This window comes from Armigeres subalbatus, chromosome 3 (genome assembly GCF_024139115.2).
Source record: "Armigeres subalbatus isolate Guangzhou_Male chromosome 3, GZ_Asu_2, whole genome shotgun sequence".
NCBI lineage: Eukaryota > Metazoa > Arthropoda > Insecta > Diptera > Culicidae > Armigeres > Armigeres subalbatus.
The window spans coordinates 31,455,094-31,478,463 of record NC_085141.1 but is presented as its reverse complement, the minus strand read 5'-3'; the positions used below and the strand labels follow the sequence as shown (position 1 = coordinate 31,478,463).

The following is a 23,370-nucleotide window of genomic DNA, read 5'->3' as shown; positions in this document are numbered from 1 at the left end:
ATTTTGAGAGCTAAACGATAAAGCACTGCGTTGTGTGCGTGTGCGCTCTCCGCGGCGTTCTAAACGCACCCACACATCGCCGTCGGTCCGTATCGGAAAAGAAAACGATCAGATTTTCCGCGAGTGACGAGTCTTCTTCGTTCAGTTCCAATGAGATAGATAGAAGGTGAGGAAGAAGACCAAATGCAAGTGTATTAGTGGATGATAGAAAATGTAAACAGCAAATGGTGACGTACATATTTGCACGGCTTCTTATGGGAGCTCGATCGAATGTAGTAGTGAAATGTTTTTCGCCATACACGAAAGGTACGCACACAGTATATGGATTTCCATACCTTAGTATTTATTTTCATTGGTTCAGTTCGACCGACATTCGTGTGGTGTTTTTTTTCGAGCCGAACCGAGTTCATAGTATCTGCGAGCAGCGAAGTCGCGCGTTTCGTCGTTCCGGTGCGGTGTGTTCTCACTCAAGTCCAGCCAGCGGGCCACTCATTCGATTAGTAGCATTTTCCGCGACTGGCAGCAAATCCGCGAGGTTCCGCGTTCCGTTTTCGCGTTTAGAGTGGGTGCTCTCCCAGTTACAGTACAGTGCGGTTGTTTTTCGGGGTGTGGAGGTGAGAAAGGTGATTATTTTTCCGTTTCTATTCCGTTTGGATGAGGGAATGGTGGTTGGGACAGAACGGATTATGGCCACCGGAGTAAAATTCGTAATCGGTCCGACATGTGCGGGATGAAAAATTCACTTTATATTGCGTAGCATCCGAATATTGTGTGTGTGTGAGAGTCGAGCCGCCGTTTTGTGTTTTTCAATGCGAAAAAAGAATGAAAATTGGTGTCTCGATTATTATCATTGTCCGATTTGGAACTTCGATAGTTGGCCGACGGAACAGACGATTGTGTTGATCCGTTCTAATGAGCGGCAGGTTTTGGTTTGATTCATCAGAAAAAGGGTGTGTGAGAGAGAAAATTGGTGCGGAGCGAAAATCTGTCGCCAATTTTGGCTCAGTGAAGCAATTTCTATCGCAGGGCTGGTTACGAACAGGTTAAAAACAATGATGTTTAACAAAATTACCGTTATTGTAGTGGAATGGCTGTAACTAAATATATATACATTGCCAAACGTGGTAGAGTTATGGTAAAATATTTTTATGGGTGTGGTGTGAGATCTTAAAAATGTGATAAAAAAATATTTTGTGCTTTTAGTGGAATGTCATTGTAATTTTTGTATTTATTTTATTGAATAATACGTTATCCTGTAGTACATAACTTTTAGTCAGGTCTTGACTTGTTATAAGACGAGTTCGTACAATTCCATTAAATTCCACCATTGAGTCAATTACGAGACACTAAAGACGGGATTACTGTTGAGATCGAAATACGTGTATGTCGTCAAGCAAGGTAGAACCAAGTGGTGGAATAAAATGGAATTGTACGAACTCGTTTTATAACAAGTCGAAATTTTTTTTTAAATTTTTTGGAACATAGGTTTTGATACCATGGTTAAAATCTACATTTTCAAACAGTTTTAGTTTCAGATATCTACTTCCTTGACCTCACTGAAATAAATATTGTAAAAGAGTTACGTGCTCTATCCAAAAAACTATTAAACTATCCTATAGTCATTTGAGAAGTAGAATAGGGACAATTATCATCAAATAACATTCGCGCTCACTTATATTTAGTATCCAAATGTACTGAAGGATACAAATATAATCAACAGGGCATCGTATATAAATGCAGCACAACACTAATTACGTAAGCAATTTTTCTGGATTTTTCAACCCCCACTCACCCATGTAAGATTTTTCCCATATACATGATTTTTTATTTATATGGAGCGTAAGAAAATGGGGGGTCTGCCATATAAGTGCTTACGTAATTAGTGTACGACCCCTTAGTCTATGTCGATTTTTACTGATTTTGATGATCATTCAGTATTGCCTGAAAACGTGGTAAAATAAAAGAATAATACATAAATTGGTTTTAGAATATGAAAATCGGATATTTCTTGTGCTGTCTCTCTCTCCGTTTATCTGCATAAACAGGGTTCAAATGTTTGCATTCAGTAATAACAAAATATAAACATAATAATGGAAATTAATATGCAGTTAAGTACCGTTGGATCGATCAGGTGGACGACGATAGCCGCAGACTGCGGGGCTGGCAACATGCAGCCATGGACCGAGTTGAATGGAGAAGACTTTTATTTACTGCATAGGTCAATTCGGCCTTAGTTTGCGAAATAATAATAATAATAATCGTTCAAAAATAAAGTATACTATGCCACAGTTAAACAACTTTAATTCATTTATTGTTTTTTAATTTAATTTCCAAACGAATTGGAAAACGATTTCGGAGATCACTTATCTGTAAGGAAAATTACTTACCTAGTTTTTACAAGTAAATCAAATTTGATTAAGGAGCTTGGTAACAAGCATTGGGGATATCCAGCTAGTCTTGCAAGCTAAGGCAGCATTGCCAATCCGGAGATGGCGAGTTCGATTCTCCGTCCGGTCTAGGATGTTTTCGGGTTGGAAGCATTCTCAACTCCCTGGAAATAATGAATCCGTTGTACTTGTCCCACAATATATATACTCATGCAACTGAGGAAATGCTAGTAGAGCACCTACTAAATTGAAAAGCAGGCCAAGTTCCATTGGTAATGTAGAGCCATTGAAGAAGAAGAAGGAACCTATGATTTTAACTTTAATAAAATTCTCGAGTCACATTTAATATTGCCTTTTTTGAATGATTTTGCTACCAGCCCTGCGATTGTGCGTTGATGCAAACCGCGAGTGCTTAGACGATTCCGACAGATGGGTGATAGTCTGACGGTAATACAAACCATTGAATGATAAGTCGCGACTTGTGTGAATTGGTTCGAAAGGATTTTTCTTTAAATGCAGATAAAAATCTTGCAGCTGCTGCTGTCCGGCGCCGCGCTGAACAGTGGAAAAATATTTTGTGATTGTGTTAAACGAAGCATTATCACTTGCTCGAAGGGCTGACAGTGTGTTTGTATATCGGTCGGTCATCATTCCGCGTATCTGATTCCAGAAGCAGCAGAAACGGACCTACCCGAGCCAGCCCATCGACGTAGGAACAAAGTGCGGTGCGCGAAAAGTGTGAGGAATAACTGAACTGTGAAACGGTGCGCGGGTGGTGGAATCGCAGAAATTTGCCCAAGTGAAAAATTGAAGAACAAAAACACGACGACGTGATGAGAAAAGCACACACATTCAGCGGACCGACCGGACAGCAAAAACAACAACACTCGCAAGACGCTCAAAATGATCGTCGTCCGTCTGAGTTTCTGTGGTTGGGTTTTGCCCTCATATCTAATCCTGGTTTTGCATAGTGGGCAAAAGTCAAGTCTGTGAATAAGATAAATTTGGTTGTTTTCACAGGATGATTGAATGCGTGCATTTTTAATGTGTTTCGCTTATCAAAAATATTAAAATTTATAATCCCGATAAAAAGGAATAAGCAGGGTGTCTACTACCTGGAAAAACCTGGAAAACCTGGAATTATCAGGGGATTTCTCCCTACCTGGAAAATACCTGGAATTGTCAGGGAATTCCTGACATAATGAGGGAAATTTCAATAATTTCCCTGATTATGTCAGGAATTTCTCTCAAAAGAAGAAAAAACTAAAAAATATTGGAATAAATATACCAATCAATTCTATTGAAAATGTAGTGAACGTTATTGGTTCGTTCCACATAAAACGTTTTGCCATCTTCTAAAGAATTCCTGGAGAATTTCCGAAGCTATTCTGGGAGAAATCTAGGAATTTATTCGGGAAATCATTTAGGGATTGCTTTGTAAATTCTTTTGAGAATTCCCTAGGAAATTCTTTAGGAATATATTAAAAAATACTAAATTAGTTAGGACTTTGTAAAGCAATTCCTGGAGAAACTTCCGAAGGAATTTCGGGATCAGTTTTCCAAGGAGTTATTCATAGAAATCACTAAAAGAGTGTCCATAAGAATGATTAGCAATTTTATAAATTATTTCTGGAAGAATCTCCAAGATAAAAACCGAAAAGAATTCCCAGAGGAATTTCAAAACGAATTTCCGGACGATTTTTCGTATGGTTTCTTTAAGAAATTCCTGAAAGGGAACATGAAGGGATTTAAAAAAAAGGGTGTGAAGGATTTTTGCTAAAGGAATTCTTGAAATAATAGCCGAAGAAATCCCGAATAGATTTTTTTAAAGGAGTTTCTAAAGGTACACTTTTTTTACCGAGATCTCAGCAAAATGTTGAACTTTTACCGAGATTCGCACAGCCGTGCCCCGGCAAACATGTTTTTTGCCGAGATTTCTGTCAAAGTTGCTGAAAATCAGCAAAAAAATTGCCGAAAATCAGCTAACAAACGTATTTTTTGCCGAAATATCAGTTTTTTATTTTGCTGGCGCACGGCTGTGCGGATTTTCGCCGAGCTTCAGAAATAAAAACTGTGTGTATGCTCGAAGTATTTCCTAAGAATTCTTAAAAGCAAATATCCGAAAAAACTCCTCCAGGTGTTTTCTAAAATTTTCCTCAAGATACTTCTGAATGAGTTCCTAAAAAATCCCATGGAATCCTCTGTAACCATTAAAATTATTCTGCCAAAATATGATTCAATAAGCTTAATAGCCTATTCAGATTATGATTAGATTATTTATCGTAATAAATATCGTGTTAAAGCGGAGAAAGAAAATTGAATGTATGGGGATGGCATCAGGTTGTTGTTTATCATGATATTCATGATCATAAATGGCGTAATCTGACTAGGCTATAACTTGGCCGTTTGACACTTATAGTGCCGGTACCTTGGCTGCTAGGTCCGAGCAAACTAGATGTTGGTCACAAACTAGAACAAACTAGATGTTGGTCACGCGAACAGGTATAAGGACGTTAGGCATAAAGGATGTTAAGCATAAAATGCCTCAAAAACAGCCCACGACATAAAGAAGGTACAGTAGCCGTTCGATAACTGCAACGCATTCTAGACGTCAAACAGTTGTCAATCGACGTCAGATGCAATAAAAGTGCATCTAAATGTGCAGCGCAATGCAGCTGTCATTGAGTTTGACATCAGTTTGAAGTTTAGCGGTCCGATAACTGCAAAACTGTTGCAACTATCGGATTGCAGTTAAAAAGCATTGCAGTTAAATGACTTGCAGTTATCGAACGTCTACTGTATTATGCCTAACGTCCTTATGCCTAACGTTATGGGCCCAGCAATCTCATATTTTTGCATCAACACATTTCCTGAAGGAGTTTTCGTAAGAAGTTCTGAAGAATTTCCTGAAGAAATTCCCAAACATATTTCCGGAACATTTTTTTAAGAAGTTTTCTTAAGTTTCTTTAAAAAAAGAAGCTGAAATAAAATTCTAAGAAATTTCCGATAGAATTCTTAACCAATTTTCCAAAGAAATTCCTAAAAATTCAGAAGAATATCTGAAGAAATCTACAAAGTATTTTATAAAGGTATTTCCGAGGGATTTTCACAAGACATTTTCGAACAAACATCTGAAGGAATTTAGAAAAATCGTAAAGGAATCGCCTAATGCATCTCTAAAGGAATTTTCGGAACAATTCCTTGAGATGTTTTCTAAAGTTTTAGCAAAGAAATTTTTAAATTAAATCCTGGAGAAAGTTCTGAAGCAATTCTTAAAATCTGGAGGATTTTCCGATGGAATCTATGGAGAAATTTTCAAGGGAATACCTGGAGGAATTTCTTAAGTAATTTACAACATTGTTTTTATGAAGCCACCAATTCTTAAAAATAATATTTTTCTTTTGATTATTTTGCTGCTAAAATCTATATATGGCTCGTTTGTTTTTGCCTGGAAATTAATGTGAAACACCTGGAAAAAACCTGGAAAAATCAGGGAATTTTGTTTTTACAGATGAGTAGACACCCTGAAGATACACCGGGATAATAATTCCGGCGTGAAACGGCGAATTCTAAGAACATTACACTCATTCATTTCATTTTTTAGTCTACATCTAAACAGATAACACTGAATCAACAATTTGACGCCACAATACACGGTTCGATGCTGCATCTCTCCATCCTCGAATACGCCCTACGCTCGCCAAGTCGTTCTGCACCTGGTCTGCCCATCTCGCTCGCTGCGCTGCACGTCGTCTCGTCCCTGCCGGATCGGAAGCGAACACCATCTTTGCAGGGTTGCTGTCCGGCATTCTTGCAACATGCCCTGCCCATCGTAGAGCTGGGCGAGCTCGTTCATTCTTCGCCGCCACACACCGTCTTGCACACCGCCAAAGATGGTGCTTGCAAGTCCTCCTCGAGCATTGTCCATGTTTCATGTCCGTAGAGGACCACCGGTCTTTTATTAGTGTCTTGTACATGATACATTTGATGCGGTGGCGAATTTTTTTTGACCGCAGTTTCTTCTGGAGCCCGTAGTAGGCCCGACTTCCACAGATGATGCGCCTTCGTATTTCACGACTGACATTGTTATCAGCCGTTAGAAAGGATCCGAGGTAGACGAATTCACCACCTCTATCGTAACACTGCTTCCCCGGCGGGCCCTGTCGCGCTCGGTTCCGCCCACAAGCATGTACTTTGTCCTTGACGCATTCACCACCAGTCCAACTTTTGTTGCTTCACGTTTCAGGCGGGTGTTCAGTTCTGCCACCTTTGCAAATGTTCGGCCGACTATGTCCATGTCATCCGTGGCTGTTACACCAGGCTCTCGCACACCTTCTAGCGCAATGTTGAACAACAGGCACGAAAGTCCATCACCTTGTCTTAGTCCCCGGCGCGATTCTAACGAACTGGAGTGTTCGCCCAAAATCTTCACACAGTTTTGCACACCATCCACCGTTGCTTTGATCAGTATGGTAAGCTTCCCAGGAAAGATGTTCTCGTCCATAATTTTTCATAGCTCTACGCGGTCTATACTGTCGTATGCCGCCTTGAAATCAACGAACAGATGGTGCGTTGGGACCTGGTATTCAGGGCATTTTTGAAGGATTTGTCGTACAGTAAAGATATGACCCGTTGTCTAGCGGCCATCAACGAAGCCGGCTTGATAACTTCCCACGAATCCATTCACTTTTGGTGACAGACGACGGAAGATGATGTGGGATATCACTTTGTAGGCGGCATTAAGGATGGTGATCGCTCGAAAGTTCTCACACTCCAGCTTGTCGCCTTTCTTGTAGATGGGGCCTATAACCCCTTCCTTCCACTCCTCCGGTAGCTGTTCAGTTTCCCAGATTCTGACTATCAGTTTGTGCAGGCAAGTGGCTAGCTTTTCCGGGCTCATCTTGATGGGCTCAGCTCCGATACCATCCTTACCAGCTGCTTTATTGGTCTTTAGCTGTTGGATAGCATCCTTAACTTCCCTCAAGGTGGGGGCTGGTTGGCTTCCATCGTCCGTTAAACTGACGTAGTCATCTTCTCCGCTGCCTTGACTTTCATTGCCTGTACTCTCAGCGCCATTTAAATGTTCCTCGTAGTGCTACAACAATCCAAACTGTCCTCCATTTCAGATATTGATATTCTAAACAATCAACAAAAAATATGAGATATCCTCACCATTTTTATTAGTAGGATCAGCTCCTGGAGACATCATTACCAGGGTTTGCAGAAATCGCTCTCAATAGATAACAAGCAACGATAAAAGAGAGACAAAAACCTTTTCTAATCATAACAAGCCATGAAAACAAGTTTATCGCATTTGTACACAAGTTAGAAAAAAAACTGGTTCGGATAGGCGATCCCCACCGAGGGGCTTTGATAAAACGCTTTGTTCTCACTCATGTTATGTTGGGGATCATATTTTTTTCACACAGCTCTATGAAACAAGTTGAAATGCATCATCAGAACCGGTGCCCCCGCAATTGGGTCTTTTTAATCCGTAATGAATCTAACATAGAATAATATTCTTATATTCGGGAACTGAAATTTGAACTTGTGCTCACATATTAAGGCCTAATATGTTGCTCTGTGGGGTTTTGAAAAAAAAAAAAATGTTGGTAGATTTTGTATTAAAAAAAAACACGTGTGCACAATATTCAATTATAGATCTTTTGATTGTAATGCATTTTTGACTTGTATTTTATTCAGTTTTATATCAAGACTGCATTTATAAACTTTAAAGCTTATAATAATTCTACCTATTCAGCAAAAATTTACATTTAAAAGTTTATTTTCGTGTTATAATTGAATTTTTGATGCGGTTTTCATGTTAAGGCATATATGGAGCATGCTCTTGAAGATCATTTACTTTTGACATGATAAAACCATTGGCGTAAATAAGGGGGGTTGTGGGGTTAGCCCTCCCTAGGAAAAAAAAACTAGGATTTGAAAAGTTAGTTAGCCGTGATTTCAATTTTCAACATATAGCATAATGAATTACTTAAAAAATTGAAGACAAATGATTTATCTACCATATTCACCATATTTTAATGAAATGAGTGGAAGACAAATGAGCTTGTTTCTAATTTCTGGGAAAGATTCCCGTCAGAATCCGAGAAGATTTCTCATTGGAATCTCTAAAGAATTCCTTTCAGACTCATCCAAGTATTCCAATTCCAGAAGAATTTACACTGGATTCCTTTCGGTATCGTTGAGGGATACCCTTGCCAACAAACAAATTTAGCTGAATAAGCTAATTTTTTAGATAAAGAAGAATATTTTTAATCATTAAACAAGAGATTAGTTCTAGAAAGTGAAGATTGATTTGCATCCCATCAGCATTTCGGGCTGCTCCTTTGCGGATAAGTGTGTGAAAAATTCTTTTTTTTTCAATGCCCTTTGAGAAGAAGTCAGTGATAAACCCACCAAAAGACTATTAAATTGGCACGATACTGCTAATTTATGCAATAATGCGAGACGAAGTACGTGGGATTCCTTGAAGAAATATGTTCATTATCACGGGAAGTAATTCAATATGCGGTGAACATGTTAGTAATTTGAATATTGAGCTTTTGTTCGACGCTATTCGATGCATTCGAATATTGGTGGGAGAGGGGTAGGGGAGGTGTGGGGTTGACCTCCGGTGCCATTTTGACTGCCATCCTGGTACTCTTCCAACTATGTCCTTAACCTTGACTTTGAGGCTGCTACATATGTTCTCGAGCAACAGAATTCAGATTTGTAAATCCATGCTTAATGGCCAAGCCTAAAACAGTTCAGTCACAAGCTCCGCTGTACTATCAACTCTCGCCATTGGGATATGGATAGCTTGTTAAAAGTCGGGCATTGATGCAACTGAAGGCTTTTGGCTGGATGCAGGGCAGAGTTGAGCATTTGACATGACTTCGGCGGTGGCTGGGTTTGTCAAGGATTTGAACGAAGGCGTTTTCTTGGCTGAAGGTTCGGCCATCTTGAAGCTAGTCGGCGGATATCGTTACTGTAAGTCACTGGCTACAGACTGCAGCATACGAAAAGCACGAAGAGTTGAATAGTCTAGCTTCTTAAAAAGAATGAAGATACGTGGAGTGTTCCAGTGGAAAACAGTCTCTCGGTGCTCGGCCAGAGCTTTCACATGCCACTGAAAGTCGCCTACTAATGTGTTGAGATCCGCGGCGGATTATTTATTGATGGCAGTTCTTTCTTCAGGAACCGCTTGATGTCATAACGCTTCATCAACGCATCCCACGTCGATGCATAGTTGTCCGCTTCCGTCTTCCAGTCTCTTCAAGAGACTGTAGCAGGTAGTGACGTTTGTTCACGGTCGGTATATCATCGTTGCTGTGGATCATCGAAATGAAGTTGTCACTGAATGACATGCATCTTGATTTTTAGCTCACTGTATTCTAAATTGTATCTCCTTAAAGTAACCTTCCTTGACCTGATCAAAAGTCGTACTAGCAGGCTATCCTTTTGCCTTTCTTTTATACTAAGTACTGTGTACAAAAAAAAAACTAACCCAATTTTTAGGAACTTAACCTTAACCGATTTGCTCGCAACAAGTTGCTTTCGACGGCGAATCCTTTTCCATAATATTTTCTATTAAAAATCGCCCGATCGTACTACCCTAGCCAAGGTCACGGGGGTTGACGGTACTGAAGAAAATATTCATCTGTGTATCACATCACATTTGGAGCACTTCAGTGCGCCTCTAACGATTCATAGTGGATCGGCTGCTTTGTAGGCTGTCCCGACATACTTATCAGGTAAAGCGCTTTACATGGAGGATCCGCTAGGGCTCATTGGCACCCATGATTAACCAATTTCTCGTCAACTATAAGTAGCGAAGCCAACGCGTGGCCACAGGATAGGATAGGTTGTAATATAGATTGAAATTGAGAAGTCATGAATCACAATAGATCATTCTTATATTTTAGAGACATTAAAATTTCAGAATGTTTTCAATTGGGAGTGGAGAACTATTTAGACTTATCAGGTTGGAAAATTCAAAATAGTAATGTCGATGCAATTAAATGAATTTAAGGTGAAGGTGGGTTGAGTACCAAAACAAAGCTTTGAAAGTATTGGTACAATAAAAACTGTAATATACTGTAGTAGTATTGGTGTCGTATTTGTAAAAAAAAACAAAGAATATTAGTAGGGTGGTTCAAAAAACGACCCAGCTCCACCACGTTCAATCGATTCCGTCCCATGCTCCGAGTGTCCTCCAAAAGCCGATTTGAACAAAAACTGATTGAGCAGTATGGGAAACTAAAGCTTTCATTACACTGGCTACAGTGCTTCTCCTCCAAACGCTGGCGAAAAGAGAACCCACATAGCTGAATGAACACCGCACTTTGAGAAAGATCCTTTGATTACGTAACACAAAAATAGCATTTTATACCCCGCTCACTCCCATGTCACACTTTTTGTATGAAGTATCTGTTCCCGGTGCGATAGATATCACAGACAAATTCCGGCTATTTTGTTGAATTACACGTTTGCTTTTACACTGATGCTTTCTGAGGAGCCTAATTATCATGCTAAGTATTCGCAACCTCGATTAGAATCGACTCCAAACTATCGGAAAGACAATTCGATATGGAATGTCTATGCAGTCAAAGCTCTTGAATATTTCATCCAGTCATATGGTCTCCCCCCTCGCCAGGGCCCAATGACTAAGCGCCACAATCAAAATAATGTAAAATTCAACCTCGCCATATCAACTCTCATACAAACCTGAACCAACCTGTGCACGGTAAGCCCCTATTCAAACCAGCCCAAACTATCGGAAGATACCCAGGATATGAAACATATTCGACTGAGCGTGGCGAAGCAAAATAATTTTTGAGCCACCCTAAATATTAGTTTGCTGCTGCCGGTTCCGATGCGATGTTTACATTCGCTCCGCGATCCGTTTTTAGTGTTTTTTTTGGTCAAAAATAGCAGTTTTTATTAAGTTTTCGCTTCAAACAAGTGACTGATTTCGAAAAGTGATGTCTAATTGGTATTCCATCAACATTTCGGGCTGCTCATTTGCGGAGAAGTGTGTGAAAACTTGTTTTTTTCAATACCCTTTGGGAAGCAGTGAAGTGCAGTGATAAGCCCACCTAATCGCGAACGGCTATTAAATTGGCACGAAACTGCTGATTTATGCTATAATTTGTGCCTAAATGCATAGGACTCATTGAAGAAACATATTGATTATCACGGGAAGTAAGTAAATATGCTGTGAGCAGGTTAGTAATTTGAATATCAAACTTTTGTTCGGTGCTGTTCGATGCATTCGAATGTTGGTGGGAGAGGAGTGCGGGAGGTGTGGTATTGACCCGTGGAAGATCCGGTGCCATATTGACTGCCATCGTGGTACTCTTCCAACTATGTCCCTAAAATAGCTTAATGATAGGAATCTGAATTAATGTTTCTCCATAACAATGAATATTTCTTATATAAACTGTGCATTGGTTCTGATGATAAGTCTTGACATCATAGCAAACCAGAAATCAGCAAAAAAACCCAGATTAATTCACCTAGCGTTGGTGGTGCCGTTCTCGCATTTAGTTAAGACACCAACCTTATATGGGGTTTATATGGTCCGATGTACCATTTTCTTCATAACTTTTAATCACAATGACCGATCGCTATCCACTAGTGATCAACAAGGCTTTGTCTCCTGTCGAATGAAACTTGTTGCGAGAAAATCGGTCAAGGATTACTATACGAAAAGTTGTCTAATGTTTTTTATAGCTTTTGTGCACACACATACACACACACATACACACACACGGACAGACATACATGTGCTCAGCTCGTCGAGCTGAGTCGATTGGTGGGTCTCATCTATGGGTCTCAGAGGCTTCTATAAAAAGTTCGTTTTCGGAGTGAAATGATAGCCTTTCGGTACAACTTAGTTGTACGAGAAAGGCAAAAACGTGGAATTAAAAAAACCCAGATTAATCCACCTAGCGTTGGTGGTGCCTTTCTCGCATTTAGTTGAGACACCAACCTTATATGGAGTGTATATGGTCCGATGTACCATTTTCTTCATAACTTTCAAACGCAATGACCGATCGTTATAAAATTCAATAGTGATCAACAAGGCTTTGTCCCCTGTCGAATGAAACTTGTTGCGAGAAAATCGGTTAAGGATTACTATACGAAAAGTTGTCTAATGTTTTTTATAGCTTTTGTGCACACACATACACACATACATACACACGGACAGACAGACATGTGCTCAGCTCGCCGAGCTGAGTCGATTGGTATATAATACTATGGGTCTCAGAGGCTTCTATAAAAAGTTCGTTTTGGGAGTGAAATGATAGCCTTTCGGTACAACTTAGTTGTACGAGAAAGGCAAAAAATTAGATTGATCATCAAATGAAATAATATTGAACATTATAGATTTAGATAGGATTTTTTTTTTAATTTGTGTTTGAGAAATTGATTAGAGTAGCCAAGGAAGAAGTTTACTGTACCATTGGTTAGAAACATCAAGCTCTATCTGAAATAAGGGCGAATGTCGCAAGAGAGGATTCTCTTCGTCGACTTCCCCTCTTTTGAATAAAAGTGACAAGCAACGGATTTCTTTGTGGATTATCACATCAGAACGATAGGAAACAATGCGAACCAGCATTCTGGGGTGAGCTATAAAGAGAAGATAGAGATTGATAAAAGGAAAAAGAAGATATTGATAGATAGAGGAAGGACATAGGATTTGTAAGGCAATACAATTCTTTTGTAGTTTTATACATACTGTATCTAACAATAATAAGACCTTTATGTTAAAACAGACAACCGACAACAACACAGTGACAATAACAGATGTAAAATATAAAAGACAAGTCTAGATTGCTTTGAGAGTGGGTCGTTTGTGCAAAAGAGAAGCTCTCTTTTGCTAATAGATAGGCTAGTAATGCATTTTTTTGCTTGTTTTTACTTCAGCTCGCTAGTTAAAGATATTGTCTTGAGATATCTGCCAATAAATCCAAAGTAAACTTTAGTATAGTGTTGTAATAATCGAAAGAGAATGGAAGCAAAGAGAAACTCTTTTTTGCACATGAATGAGACCTATTCTCAGGACACTCTAGAAGTTGTGTTTCACATTAATTATAAAACTCACAATTATAGAGTCGACTCAATAAATAATCAACGCCTAACATACATGCAAACAATAATGACTTATTCAAATTTACATTTTGACTAGACTTTGTCCTATGTGACTGACTTGACTGACCAAACCACATTCCTGAAAGTTTTCAAGAGGATTATGTTAGCTGATTTCCGCAGTACGGTGTTCATTTGGTCAAACGAGACTAGTTCTTCCGGCATAATCACTTGTCAACTTTCAAAAACCCACACTGATCATAGCAATCATAAGGGGCAAAAAAAATCGCTCGATCGTACTATTGGATCAAAAGTTATGACCAAAAAATACTAAAATACTCAAACCTGGGGTGGCATTGCGCATCTCGACTCGAAACCAGCAAACCGTGCAAACTGTCACACGAAAGAGCTATCGAAAGGAGATACGCAATGAGGACCCTGTTTGGGAAACATCACTTCTGCTCATCCGAATGGCTTGCAACAAGTTGCGTTCGGCGTGAAAAACAAGATTTATCCACCTTTTAGTGTTGTTTTAGACTTTTCTTACATTATTTCAATTTGGCGTAAGCTTAGAATGCCAACAATTGGTATTTATTCCTACTCCGCTGTAAGACAGCGCAAGTTCTATTAGGGACGTTAAGTCGTAAAACAAACGTATCTCGAATAGTTCTAGTTCGTCCGTTTCATATTTATTAGCTTCAAAATTCATCGCAAGTAATTACACGTACTTCAAATTATGTTTACATATGATGGAAAGCAGGAGTCTATTGCTGATCTACAAAATTCATTTGTTCGTGAGTGAAAATAACACATGATGAAGCCATCGCGGAGAATTCTAATACGTGCGAAAAATAAATGTCATTCATCATGATTTCTTGAAACTTTTGTATAAACACAGATAACGCGGTAACCATTTTCACTGACTCGACGCAATACCGGTAATCATCACTTATTAGCCTAAATTCGGTGTTAAAAAAAATGCTCTCGTGACTATGTGTGTCCTTCTTTCTTTACCCACTGTGCCCCGGTGATCGCGATAAAGACTCGCCACCACAACACTGCTTAGTTGGTGTGTGCGCGGTGCAAAAGGAGGATACAGTTATTAATAAACATCGCGGCTCGACGTTCGCCGTACGAAATATGTTTTTTGCCTTTCGCTAGTTTTCAATTTTCAATATTTTCCCTCTTGTTTTTTTTCTCACTTCTAGCGCAAAGCTTCAATCGAATCGGAACTAGCGGAGGCTTCGGAGAGGGTGTTCTTACGCTCGGATATCGCCAGCAGCAGCAAGAAGATCGAGTTCTGTAGAGTGAAAAAGTGCGTGCGTGGGTGAAGTGTTTTTGTGGCCTGAGGAGTGGAAAGTTTTCCACGCAACCGTTTAGAGAAGAAAATATTCAAATTCAGAAAAAAGAAAAAAAAAAGTGAAAAGTGATTGCGTGTTGGTGGGCTGGCGATCGGTTTGACGTCAGTGTGTCCGAAGAAAAACAGAAAATTCCTAGCGCTCTCGCTTCCAGAGCGGAACTAATCTATTCTTGACGATCCAGCCGAATCGACGATCACAGAAGCGTTGCGGCAGGTTTTGATCCAGTTACTACCACTTATTACTAGCGCCTGTCTACACTACTAGCGACAGAGTGTGATTCAGCTAGCCCAGTGAGTGAGAGGCAACCGAGCGAAACGAACCAGAGCAAAAGAAGGCCGAACTCGAACAACAGCAACAATGTCCGACCACGAACTGGATGTGGATAATCTGATACAGCGGCTGCTGGAAGGTAGGACCGAACATTTTCTCTCCATCACCTAACCCTTTTAGAGAAGAAATGAAAAATATGCAACGTCTCAATCATTTGAATAATGCAATCTCCCTCTGATTTTTACTCTGTTTCTATTTTTGGTTCGCGGGACTATACGACGAGGAAGTTTATTTCGAGTTTTATTGGTTTTGTCTTTATGTTTACTACATCACCACCGTTTCCGACGATCGAAATCTGGCTAAAACTGTCGTAAACTTCATTGTAATCGTGTTCAGTGCAATCGCACTTCCATTCCTGCCACCTTCCACTTCCGGCCACACTTCCTATGCTTGTCATCGATATTTTTTATTGCTATTTTTTCGTTAGTTGAATTCGTATTCGTTAGCTGAGTTCGCTCTCCCTATTCCACACTTTTCTCAGTGGCAAAACAACATTGTCTGGGAAATGAGCAACAAACAAGCAGTAATAATCGTTTCGTTGAAAATCGTGCAGATCTTATCATACCGACACAAACATGGATCTGGTGTGTGGGCTGATGGGTGATTAGTTCACAAAAAAGTAGAATGATAAAACTGTGTGATACGCTTTGAAAATAGTTTTTATCTTTCATTTGTTTCCCGTATTTATCGTCGGAGTCATTCCGAAAGTTCTCCAGTTGTTTTTTTTTTCTATAAAAAGGAACCAATTAATTTTTTTTTCGCTCTTAAATCAGAGTTTCCTTCCTCTATCAATTTTAATTCGAATCAGGTATTTATGATTGTAATCAAATAGTATTTTTTTATTCACAAGAGAGTTCGTTTTGAACTCTCTAATTATTCAAAATTAGATAATATCAGAAGCAGCGATCTTTCATTTATGATTATTTTGAGAACAATTCTCACACCCGCTACCACTACGACGTTTGTTGTTTTGAGGAACTTTTTTCACAACTCAGTGCTTTCAAACACGACCGACTATACATACTTCCTCCTTATCAATTACCGCTATTACTTCTATTGCTACCGGCCCGCTACTTCTACCTCATTAATTGTACCTTGCTGTTTCTTCATTTCTTGATTATTCCAATTTTCAAGATCCTCTTTCCTCTTCACGCGAAATCATGCGTAATGATAGCTCGTGTTCCATCAACAGACGGCTAAATGTTCAGTTAGTCCAGAAAGTCATTGCACACCTTTACTTTTCCTCTCGATCAATTGCCACGATTGTTTCGCCGTTCAATCGAACCGACCATCATCGCATCATCGGCGTAATCATCATCCATCGAGACACACCCGTTCCGTCTCACATATTTTCCGTGCGTCAATTTTTAAATCCCATTCATTTGGCCATCGGGTGGTCTATCCCGGTGCCCTATTGTTGATGTTGTTTTTCAATTCGGGTTTTTTTTCTTTCTTTTTGTTTTCGTTTTTTGATATTATTTTTCATCATCATCATAGCGTAATTGAATACGTTTGTGCCGATTTTCTATCCACTAGTAGCAAATTAAATCAGTTGAGGTGCTACTGAAGTGGCCATCAGCACCATTGAAAAAAAGAAGAACTCCACTGGATTAGTTGAATCGTAATGATGAAAATTTTCTTATGCTTTAATTGGTGGAAATAAAACTGGAAATGAGTGAAACTACTATTATTGTCAGGATATTTATTATCAAACTTTCTTAAATTTGGTCACAAGATGCTTTAAGCTAGACATAATCTTTAAGTTTAATTGTAGCAAAAAAAGACAAAGAAAACAGCAAGGGTTTTGCAAATAATAAAATAACATTTGATAAAACCGTAATCACTTCCACATAACATCAACATACTTTGCTAGTTACCGATTGCGGAGGAGACTTTAATGTTGATTGACAAATTGTGTCGCACTTATGTCTGATAGTAATTTATATTAACAAGCAATGTTGATATTATCTAATTATCATCAGCTGTCAATATAAACAGCACAGACAAGCAGTCTTAGCATCAAGCATAATTTTCGTTGCTATACGGTTTGACATCTTTGAAATTCAAATCGTTCTCTTTATATAGGACCGATGGAAATTTCCTTAGCGCGACGTCTGTTTGGCAAACATGCTCGACGATACCACGAAGATGAGATGCTTATATTAATCATCCAAGTGTACCAGACAAGCGAAGCATCCTTCCTCCCAGAAGTGACACATTAATTGTGTCACTTGAGGACAAAATTAAAGCATCACTTTGTCGTAACGTTGGGTTTGGTATGTTTCATAGCATGATTACAGTGGAGGAGTTGTTTCTTTTTGACGCCGCCATTATCTTTGGTGTAGTTTCGGTTAAAAGAGTTTACAATTCATTGTACTGACCATGATCGCATATTTGTATTTAGTTGACGTTGATGTTGTGCTAAGTCTGTGAATCGTTTTAAGCAAATTCCAGGAAAGTAAAATACGCATTGCTATTCCATGTTGCTTATCTATGGTAAGTTGCCAGAATTATTATTCTGGTGGTCAGGTGGTCACAGTGATTCACAAATTCAGAAAATATGCAGATATCCCAATACAACGATATGCAATCATGGGCAATGTTGATTTTATTTTAAAGCGAAGCAGAATTAGTTATAATTTTTTTTGGCAGTTCGACTTATGTTTCGAGTTTGATTCAAGTTACAACCTAATTTTTTTCGAAGTGTATGTTTTTGTATTCGTGTTTCGCACTAGCTCCAACCCCAAAAGCTGTCTAGTGGGGTGCCAATGAAAATCGACTTTTTGAATTTTAAAAACGGGTAGTGCTCAAAAGTTTCATCTCTTCGAAAAAAAGTCCCTATGCTAAATTTCAGCTCAATCGGACTTCGTTAAGTGTTTGAACAAAGCGGTCAAATTTTGACTTCTTTGAAACACGAAAATTTTCAAAAGAAGAGGGGGAGGGATAGTTGGTGTAAAGGAAAATTTCGAAATTGAAATGTTTGTTTTTGATGGCCGTTACCACGGAATTTTTTTTTTTCAAAAAAAATTACTTTTAAAAATTTTGGAGACTTAAAAAAAATCGAAATCTAAACTTTTTTTGATACCAAATGTCTAAGAAATACATGAAACATCGAAATGTGGTGTTATATCTAAAACAATTGTTTTGAAAGACATTTGGCATAAAAAATCGATCACAAAAAGTTATTTTTTTTCAGAAATCAACACCAGATCTCGACGTTTCTTGCATTTCTAAGACATATGGCCTCAAAAATAAAAAAATCGATTTCGGAATTTTGACAGCGTTGACAGCGAACGCAATGTCCGGTCTTGTTGTTTGTGCAATATCTGTCAAAGAACCTACGGCTTCTTTATATGGGATGTCCTGCCTGCATGATTTGAAGTTCTTCTTGATCAGATGGACACATTTTCTTGTCGAGCTTCACACTGGTTGCAGTATCGATCGAATGTATGCGTTCAATACTTGGCGGCGTGGTGGAAATTTCGCCATGAATCACAAGTTGTACCAAGTGTACAAAAATACAGTCATCGGCAATCTGATAAAATGCGGCAGATTACAGTGGGCTGGACATTATTGCGTATGCCGGAAGAAAAAACCAACAAAAAGGATTATTAGCTCCGGGCTCCGGGTAGAGCCCGCACTCGCTGACTGTGTGCAATCGAGAAGGTGCGAGTAGGAGATTGGCGGTCCAAGAACGAGCGACCAGGAATGAAATTATATTCGGTTTTGCTCCGGACAACACGAAGTGTACGATTATCATGGGAAAGGTAATTATAAATAATCTGGAATATACCTAGCTCATTTTTTTTTGGGAATCCGTAGGTTAAATCGTTTTGTCGTTTTGCCCAGATGAAAAGTAAACACGGATATCACGGACGAGATCATATTCTTTCTGGACAACCACTGTGTCAAGCAGTGTCGACAGGCAGAGCAGTAATGGGAGTCTCTATGGAGGCCAGTTGGGAGGTATATCTCTGGATTCAAACCCTTATTGAGGAGAAGTAGTTGGTGGTGAACCAAGCGGCGGATGCCAGAGAGGAAGCTGATTTGAAAATTTGGCTCCTTACTGAAGTTATGTTTGGAGCTCGGGAGTTCGTTAGAAAAGTTTCGAAGTTCTTTCAAAAATTCTTTCGGAACTTCCTTCAGAAAACCCTTGGAACATTCTTTCAGAAATTCCTTTGAAAATTTCTTCAGGAAATTCTCCCAAAAAATCTTCCGGAAGTAGAAAAATTTAGAAATTCATTCTCGAAATGCTACTCAAATTCCTTCAGGAATTTCTCCAGAAGTACCGTCAGGAATTTCTCCGGAAGTTCCTCTAGAATTTCCTCTGAAAGTTTCTCCAAGAATTCCTTCGGTGGTTCCTCTAGAAGTTCCTCCAGAAATTCCTCCAGGAATTCCTATAGAACTTCCTCCAGGAATTTCTCAGGAAGTTCCTCCAGGATTTCCTCCGGTGGTTCTTTCAGGAATTCCTCCGGAAGTTCTTCCAGGAATTCCTCCGAACGTTCCTCCAGAAATTCCTCCGGCAGTTAATCCATGAAATCCTCCGGAAGTTCCTCCGGAAGTTTCTCCAGCAATTCCTTCGGAGGTTCCTCCAGAAATTCCTCCGGAGGTTCCTCCAGGAATTCCTCCAAGAATTTATCCGGAAGTTCCTCCAGGAATTCCTCCGGAAGTTCTTTCAGGAATTCCTGGAAGAACTTCCGGACGAATTTCTGGAGGAACTTCCGAAGGAATTCTTGGAGGAATTTCTGGAGGGACTTCCGGAGGTATTTCTGGAGGGACTTCCGGAGGTATTTATGGAGGAACTTCTGACGGAACTTCTAGAGGAATTCTGGAGGAAATTCCGGAGAAACTTTTCGAGGAATTTCTGAAGGAACTTTTGAAGAGACTTCCTAGGGAATTTCTTGAGAGACTTCCGGAACTCCGGTACTTCCGAAGGAATATCTGAAAGAACTTTCAGAGGAATTCTAGGACGAACTTTCGGAGAAATTCCATTTCCGAAGGAATTCTTGTAAGGAGTACCGGAAGAATTCTTGGATAGACTTCGGGTGGAATTTCTGTAGGGATTTCCGGAGAAATCTTTTGAGGGACTTCCGGAAGAACTTATGGAGGAACTTTCAAAGGAATTCCTGGAGAAACTTTCAGAGAAGACTTCAAGGAGGAATACTTGGAAGAATTATAAGAATTCTTTAAAATTGTTGTCTCCCCAAGGAAATGTGTCTTTGTCCCTTTACAGATGTGAAACATCACCAAGAATGCCAACCATGTGAACATCAGCATTGTAATTAATTAAGCACCCTAAATTCCTCTCCCTTCCTACTTTTTTTTGTATTCCCTAACCTCGACCAAACCGCGAGTCTTTCGGTTCCCCAAAACTAACTCTATATATAAGAATCATAAAATGTATAGAAAATTATGATTTCGGCTCCGTAGCGCTTCATGGCAAATGAGCCTACCAAATAAACGAAAGATTAAAAAAAAAAATTCTTTAAGAATTTTCCGTTTGATTTTCTTGAAGAACTACTTGAATAAATAATTAATTGGGAATTTTCGATCAAATTGCAAATGAAGTATCAAAGGCCCATAATATTTCGGTTTAAACAAATTTTACTGGGATTACTAAAAAAGTCTCAAGGGAATTCAAATATAATGCAAATGTAAATAAATATCATTGGGAATAAAAAAAATACCGTAAAGGCTCCACCATACCTAAGCGATTTCATCGCCGCGACGGCGACAACTAGTCGCCGCGATTCTATCGTTGGGTCGCTGCAGGCAATAATCTATTTACGCTTCCACACCAACAGCGACAGAATCGCTGTCGCCAAGCGATAGAATCGCTTCGCGACTGTCGTGTCGCGTGTGTTTGGGGGAAGCTTAAAACGTAATTCGATGCGCAGTCTTTATTAAATGCACAAACAGTTTCGTTTTTACTCGTGTTTGTATTTCCGTTCGGTTTGTTTCAGGTTTGTTTTTGCAGTCAACATCTCAGTGTAAAATTCATGGTAGTATGTGTTTTGTTTACAAGCATCACATTTGATTCTCATTAGGATACAGAGCTGTCAGTGGGATACGGTTGCGTAATGTTGGCTGCAAAACAAACCTATAGACCAAGATATATACACAGCTAGGTGTTTCAATGTGCCCAATTTATGGACGAGAAGAAGGCGGGGGTGAAAAATTCATTTTAGGTGCAAAACATAAACAAACCGGTTGGCTCTCCCATACTAAAATCCAAGATGGCTGAATCGTGAATTTGACAGATTGGAACACCTAGTGGTGTATTCATCTTGCTATAGACTAACGCAAAATGAACTCCCCCAAGAAATTATGACGTTTGAGCGGGTCGCATAATGAACGCAAAATGAACTTTTGTTCGAGAAGACGACCCGCTCAAATGTCAAAATCCATGGGGCGAGTGAATTCGATGAACCCCTGTATAAGTCTATTGTGTGAGAAAGGGATGCCACCAGGCTGGTTTGTTTATTCCACCCATATGGTTTTGACAGTTGAAGTGCAGTTGTTTTGGTGAACCTGATGCGAAACTGTGAAACAACACAGTGCGAACCCAACAGCTTTGCGGTTGGAACTAGTGCGAACTAAAGACACTATAAACAATGACGGGAAATGTTCCAATTGGAATTCCAAGTTTACTGTCAGTGTCATTCCAATCGAGCAAGAGACCTGTCATTCCAAAAAATCGCGCATAACATTTGATGAGAGCCATTCTAAAGACATGTTTCAATTTTATTGTTTTATTATTTCTAGATGATATGATTTTGGGCTAACCGACCTCAACAAATGGTTGAAAATGAGTTTTATTTGTTTGTAGTGAATTCACAATCCGATTTAAGTTGGTGAACGCGATACAAATTCAATATTTTAATATCTTGAAAATTTTATAGACCCCGATCAGCAGTGTTGCGCATTTGGGGCTGCCGGTTGATTTGTTTGTCCAGGGATCAGATTTCGCGTCTTTGTTTATAGTGTCTTTAGTGCGAACATCCTAGGTGCGAACCTATTTCCAACCTGAGTGAATAAAAAAACGTTTTGACAGCAGTTAGGTTGGAACTGGTTCCAACCAGTGGTGCATTTGAACGCGTTCAATGTGCGTTCACAAAAAATGAACTGAACCTGTGAGCTTATGAATAGATCACGCGTTCAGATCTAGGATAGGATGTGACAATTGAATTGTGACTGCCTTGTTGTTTCCTCAGTCGGTTGCTTCGACGAGGTGGTGGCCAGTGCTTCCAAATAATTCTTATGCAAAATCCGATGAACAATATATGTAAAAAAAATCATGTTTTCTCGTGCATTTCTTCCATTATTCGTAGTAAAAGATGCTATGTACTACAAGAAAAAAAGTTTTAACATGGAATTATATGAGTTTTAGAATTAAAGGGGTGAAAAGTTGGTAAATAATGCTTCAAATCAAGTGTTCTAAATTAGTATAACACTTAAGACTCACGCATACACCATTTGCAATCTAGCATAAATTAATTTAATCCAAAAAATCTAAAATCAAATTTTAGAATTTTTTCATAAATTTCAATTTATTTACCCAGCAAAACACGGCCAAGGTAACAACAAGCTGCCCTTTTGAAATTGCGATACCGCCGATCGAAGTAATCGATTGTCATTTTCACCCAATCAACAACCGGTAGGATTTTGACAGAAAATCGGTACGTTTTTTAATGACTAATTGGCACATCCTATTAAAAAACTGAACTCGAAGGAGGCTTTGAACGAACGTAGTATGAACTCTGTCATTCGCTCAGCAGCTTGTCAATGTTAACATCTGCTTGGAGTGCTGTTGTCTGGCCGCCTTTTTTGCAAGCAAACTCAATTATTCAAGTTCAATCCGTTTAAATAAGTATTCATTCGAATGCCTCTTTGTTAAAGAAAATAATTATATTCACAATTTTTAGAATAGTACAAAATGCGGAAATTTGCTGATTAAAATTCAAGTTATGAGCAGTAGATCCCTGATAATCAACAATTTGAGCATGGAAACCGGATAATCGGAAGAAAACGTCTTTTTATTCATGGAAATAAGGCTTCAACATACTTAATGAATCATCAATTTTCTTCACTCAAAAATAAAGAAAGCTTTATCTTGTTGTTTGCAATGATTTTACATGCCACATTTCACGTTATTTCTAGTCAAGTTCATTACAATTTTTTTGTTTATTCAACTT

General features: G+C 39.0%; 1 protein-coding gene across 6 annotated transcripts in view; it reads left to right on the top strand.

Moving 5' to 3' along the window:
• The first annotated feature begins 356 nt into the window (after positions 1-356).
• LOC134220390 (serine/threonine-protein phosphatase PP1-beta catalytic subunit) overlaps positions 357-23,370 on the top strand; it is a 235,909-nt gene continuing 212,895 nt past the window's right edge. The window contains exons 1-2 of one of the 6 annotated variants that reach the window (XM_062699444.1): positions 357-614; positions 14,693-15,254. In XM_062699444.1, the coding sequence (XP_062555428.1) occupies positions 15,203-15,254 (52 nt within the window). In that variant the 5' untranslated portion in view covers positions 357-614; positions 14,693-15,202. Of the gene's footprint in view, positions 624-902; positions 1,043-2,849; positions 2,871-14,595; positions 14,616-14,692; positions 15,255-23,370 lie in introns of those variants that run through there. The other 5 variants (XM_062699443.1, XM_062699449.1, XM_062699445.1 and 2 more) reach the window with 5 other exon arrangements.